The following is a 5,147-nucleotide window of genomic DNA, read 5'->3' as shown; positions in this document are numbered from 1 at the left end:
CAACTCGTTATTCTTTGGAAACATATTCTTCATCATTTTCAGCAAATTTTCAAATCCCGAGTCGGATAGACCTTCCTGTGCCTTCCATTTCAGCAAATCTAGTGTGCAGCCCAGACTTTTTCAGACCATTATCGCATCCAGGGTACAGACTACTTTTTGTGATCCTCTAACATGCGATCCAAATTCTTCCTCTCCTTTTCGGTTTCGCAGCCTCTCCGTGCATCGGCAATGGTCGAGCCAAGATCATCAGCGGGCTCATCACGTGCCTCTTCTTCACCTTCCCCTTCACCTTCACCTTCCCTTCACCTTCCCCACCTTCGACATCCTCCATGAAAGTATCTCCGAAATGATCAAGATAGTTTTCATCGATGAAATCATCCCCTTCTTCATCTTCTTCCATTATAACCCCTCTTTCTCCATGCTTGGTCCAACAATTATAGCTTGGCATGAAACCTGCCGAAGCAGGTGCATGTGAACGTCTCTTGAGGAAGAGTAACCCTTCGATTCTTACGGGCAACACATGGACAGATAACAAAACCCCCACTGCTTGTTCGCATTAGCCACTACGAGGAAATCTTTCAAACCCGTAATGAACTCGCCGGAGAGTCGGTTACCGTACATCCATTGCCGATTCATCCGCATTATTATAATATAAAATATATAATTAACCATCATGCATTTGTTAAACTAACTAGCTACAAACAATAGAAATTAAACAATGAACTACACACATGCATATTTTATCAATGACACATGAAAGGTTCAAGTTGCTAACCGCGATCGAGGAGGAAAAAATAAATGAGGAAGCTCAAGTGTGGCTCCGACACTTCATATCATGTTTGTTTCATGCTCTTGGGGCATTTCATGAAACACCTTGTGTGCATAAGAGGAACCAAAAGCAAACCTAACACCCCCTTGTGAAGTTTGTGAAGAGAAGTGGCACCAAATGGCTAAGTGCAGTGAGCTGAGGTCCTTTTATAGGGATGGGCCTTTAGTCGCGGTTGGCCAGGCCAACCGCGACTAAAGCCCCTCCCGTCCACCAGCTGGCCACCGAGCGCGCTGGGCCCAGGTCTTTAGTCGCGGTTCGCCTCCCGAACCGCGACTAAAGACCCCATTAGTCGCGGTTCCTATATTTTGGCGACTAATGGGGCTGGACGGAAGCCTCTTTTTCTACTAGTGTCTGGGCCTATCGATCGATTGACCCGGCAGCAAATATTACTAATCGTTAGGTGAAATACTTCATCTAAAACCTTATGGCAAGCTAAAATGGCTTGGCAAAAACATGCTATATCATGGAACATGTATGTAATTTTACATATACACACTGATACGAGAAATTCAACTATAGGCCCGGGCTTCTCCTTTTTGAAAATAAGAAATTTAATGTTAATCCTATGAAGTAAATGTATTTATTTTCTTGACATTTAATACATTCTAGATTAAAAATCTACGAAATGAGTCACATATGCTCACATAAGTATTCACTCTATTTTAAATTAATTGACGCAATTTTATCTAGATAAAAATATATCTACACAGAACATCTGTATCTAAACAAAACACATCTGAGGTGGAACATGCGATGTTTGAGGACCCTTGCTTTGGAGGCAAGGTATACAACTTTCCTTCATTGCCGCAGCATTCCACTATGGACCATATCGTTTCGACTTTATCAGTCTAAACTTTGACAAGATTACAAAGTGATCGAATTAAGTCGATCGGTGCGGCTAGCTAGGTCAGGAATAAATTCCTTGCACGGCCGGCCAGCCGCCCGTCTACTTCCTGATGATGATTCCTGGATCCCTGGCCCGTCATATCCAATAACAAGAACAAATGGGAAAGAATACAGCAAGATTTATTATCTCTTGATACTCGTTTGTTATTTCTGGATCGACCAAGTTACACAACTTTAAGGATAAAAATGTGCCAATGTCTGGTTCATTATTGTGGAGTGACAAAACAGACTCGAGGAAAACTCGATTAAGCTGACAAGTATCCCCACCTAGCTAAGACAAGGCATGCGTGCTCCACCTCAGCTTATTTCATCCCGTCCAACGACTCTAGCTGGTATATAAATCCACCCTGCCTATCCCTGCTCTCTTCATTCTCCATCTCTCTTCTCACCTCCAAACATCACATCTGTACATCAGATCGACCGAGCTAATCTAAGCTAGGAAGAAAAGATCGAAACGAAAGAGGAGCTAACTAGATGGCAAAGGTACACCCCAACGTGGTCGTTCGAGAGTCGCCGGCTGGAGCCGTCGTCGAGGAGGAGCAGCAGCAGCCCACGGTGCTGACGGTGTGGCGCAAGTCGCTGCTCTTCAACTGCGACGGCTTCACCGTCTTCGACTCCACCGGCGGCCTCGCCTTCCGGGTCGACCGCTACGGTTCCTCCTCCAGAAGCCGCCGCCGTGCTGAGGATGTTGTTCTTATGGACGCCGCCGGGAAGCCTCTCCTCACCGTACGTCGCAAGATCAAGCTGAGCCTGAGCCTTGCGGAGCATTGGGTGCTATACGAGGGCGACGCAGGCGCCGCGGGCACGAAGCCGCTTCTCTCCGTGCGCCGCCACCACGTCGGCCTCCACCGCCGAGCGTCCGACAAGACGCTCGCGCACATCACGCCTCTGGGATCCTCCTCGTCGTCGTATGCCGAGGCGGTGGCGTACGTGGTGGATGGATCGTACGGCCGGCGGAGCTGCGCGGTTCGGGACGCTCGCGGGGGCGCCTCGGCGGCGGAGGTGCAGCGGAAGGAGTCGGTGGGGGACGACGTGTTCCGGCTGGTGGTGGCGGACCACCGTATGGGCGCAGCGCTGTCCATGGGCGTCGTCATCGCCCTGGACCAGATGTTCGGCGGCGCCTCGCCGCGGACGTCGCTGCTGCCCAGAAGCTGGACGGCGTAGGACAGCAGGAGTAGTAGCTGACTAGCTGGTGATTAAAATCATGGATCTTCGCAAGGGGAAAGCTACTGGCCCCACGTGTCGGTGTGAGCACAGTTTTAGGTGCCCTGCCCTCAAAACAGATGATTAAAATCTGGACATTTTATTTAGACGGAGAAAATTAAGGATGCTCCCTTTGGAAGGTACTTCGCTGCATATGCGTTGTTGTGCACATATCTTAAATCTTATAGTTAACGATGAGTTAGATGTTATGAAGTCAGCTATAGTAAACATCAGGGAAACTGTGGCACATTGCACAGCCACGGGGAAAAGAATAGAAAAGTTTGAGGAGATGGCAAAATTTAAGAAAGTGTAAATCACTAGAAAGTTGATTCTTGATTGCAAAACTAGGGGGAACTCTACTTTCGAGATGGTAGAAATAGCTTTGCCATATAGAGTTGTTTTTAATCGTGCAGAGGACAAGCAATATGAGTATTTACCTACTGATACAGAATGGGAGTTTGCTGCAGATGTGGTAGATAAACTTAAATTGTTCTATGAGATAACTACACTATTCTAAGGAACTAAATATGTGACTGCTAATATTTATTTCCCCAAAATATGTGAGATTGAAATGAAAATGAGACAGTGGAGCACTTCTACCAACCTAATTATCAAAAATATGGCAGAAGAAATGACTATTAAATTTGACAAGTATTGGATGGACATTCAAGGTCTAATGGGGATGGCTACACTTTTTGATCCTCGATACAAGAGGCACATGTTGACAACTTGCTTTGCCATGCTACATGGAATTGAGCCAGCTTCTTATGAGTGTATTGAGTTGGTTGACGATTTAGTTGCTAGACTACATGCTTTGCTAGAGGAGTATGAAGTTGAGGAAAATGAATATAAGCCATGTGAAGAATTTATTTCTTCAAAAACTCCTGCGATCATGAATGTGTTCAATGACATTGTTGCCAAGCAAAGTCCCGCAGTAGCTAGGCTACAAGGTGAAATAGAGATGTACTTGTCAGATGCCTTAGTTCCTTACACAGAAAAACTTGATGTGTTAGATTGGTGGAAAGTAGCCGGAACAAGGTATCCAACGTTAAGGAAGGTCGCAAGAGATGTTTTTGCTATTTCTGTGACAACAGTTGCTTCAGAGTCAGCCTTTAGCACAAGTGGCGGAATACTTAGTGAGCATAGGAGCCGCCTAACACCTGATATGTTGGAGGCTTTGATGTGCTTCCAAGATTGGCTTAGAAACAAATACAAAGGTACACAAATTTATTTGTTTGTTCATATTTTCTCTTTACAACCTTACTATAGTGTCTTTTCATGTATGTCAATTGTTTGTTCTAGATTCTATTAAAGGAGATGCTAGCTTTTGGACTTGCCTTCAAGACATCCAAGAGGAGATGGAGGTTTGTAATTACCAACTTGAGTATCTGAGCACATCTTGTACAATGTAAATTCCAACATCTGAATGCATTTGGTTTTTCCACTAGGACTTGGCCATTTGAGTTGTGGAGACTGGAGTGAAAGCATGATCACGTGACTCATTTCAATTCATGGTGGTCAAGATTAAATAAATATCGTGTCATGGTCTTTGTTTTGCTTCTATCGAATTGTTCAAGTTTATTTCGGTTGAACTTTTATATTGTTCACACTTTATTGTAATACTTATTTGTGGTCTAACGTACGGTCAAATTACCTCTATATTTTTTGAGTTTATGAACTTCAAGTTATTATTGTGAACAATTTGATGTGTTTTAAACCCGGGTATTTTTTTACCCGCGGGTACCCATTTACCCTGCCGGGTGATGGGTATGGAAATTTTTTGTACACGTCAAAGGGTATAGGTACGGATGACGGGTGAGATTGAAGGAGATGGGTACGGGTATGGGGTGGCTCCACCCTCACCAATACCCTGCAGGTGCCATCCCTACTCTGCAAGGTTAGGAAAGCTATGCAAAGTGTGTTCATACTTCATAGCCGATGCTAAGAAAAGTGTGTACATAGATGTGTAATGCTAGTGATACTAATTAAACCAACTTCTTTTTAGTGAAACATCTTCAACGAGTTCTTTGTTATCATAGGATTGCAAAGAGTACAGAAACACATGATACGTCTCCAACGTATCTATAATTTTTGATGTTCCATGCTAGTTTTATGACAATACCTACATGTTTTGCTCACACTTTATAATGATTTTATGCATTTTCCGGAACTAACCTATTAACAAGATGCCGAGGTGCCAGTTCCTGTT

General features: G+C 44.4%; 1 protein-coding gene across 1 annotated transcript; it reads left to right on the top strand.

The window, feature by feature from the left end:
- The first annotated feature begins 2,209 nt into the window (after window positions 1-2,209).
- Window positions 2,210-3,012, top strand: LOC124651483 (protein LURP-one-related 8-like). Its single transcript, XM_047190572.1, has one exon. The coding sequence runs from the start codon at window positions 2,210-2,212 to the stop codon at window positions 2,897-2,899; it is 690 nt and encodes a 229-aa protein (XP_047046528.1). The 3' UTR covers window positions 2,900-3,012.
- Window positions 3,013-5,147: the final 2,135 nt, after the last annotated feature.

Source organism: Lolium rigidum, chromosome 5 (genome assembly GCF_022539505.1).
Source record: "Lolium rigidum isolate FL_2022 chromosome 5, APGP_CSIRO_Lrig_0.1, whole genome shotgun sequence".
Taxonomy (NCBI): Eukaryota; Viridiplantae; Streptophyta; class Magnoliopsida; order Poales; family Poaceae; genus Lolium; species Lolium rigidum.
This window is presented reverse-complemented; position numbering and strand designations above follow the sequence as displayed.

Excerpts from the sequence above, each read along its gene's own strand:
- LOC124651483 (XM_047190572.1), top strand. The coding sequence starts at position 2,210 with ATGGCAAAGGTACACCCCAACGTGGTCGTTCGAGAGTCGCCGGCTGGA.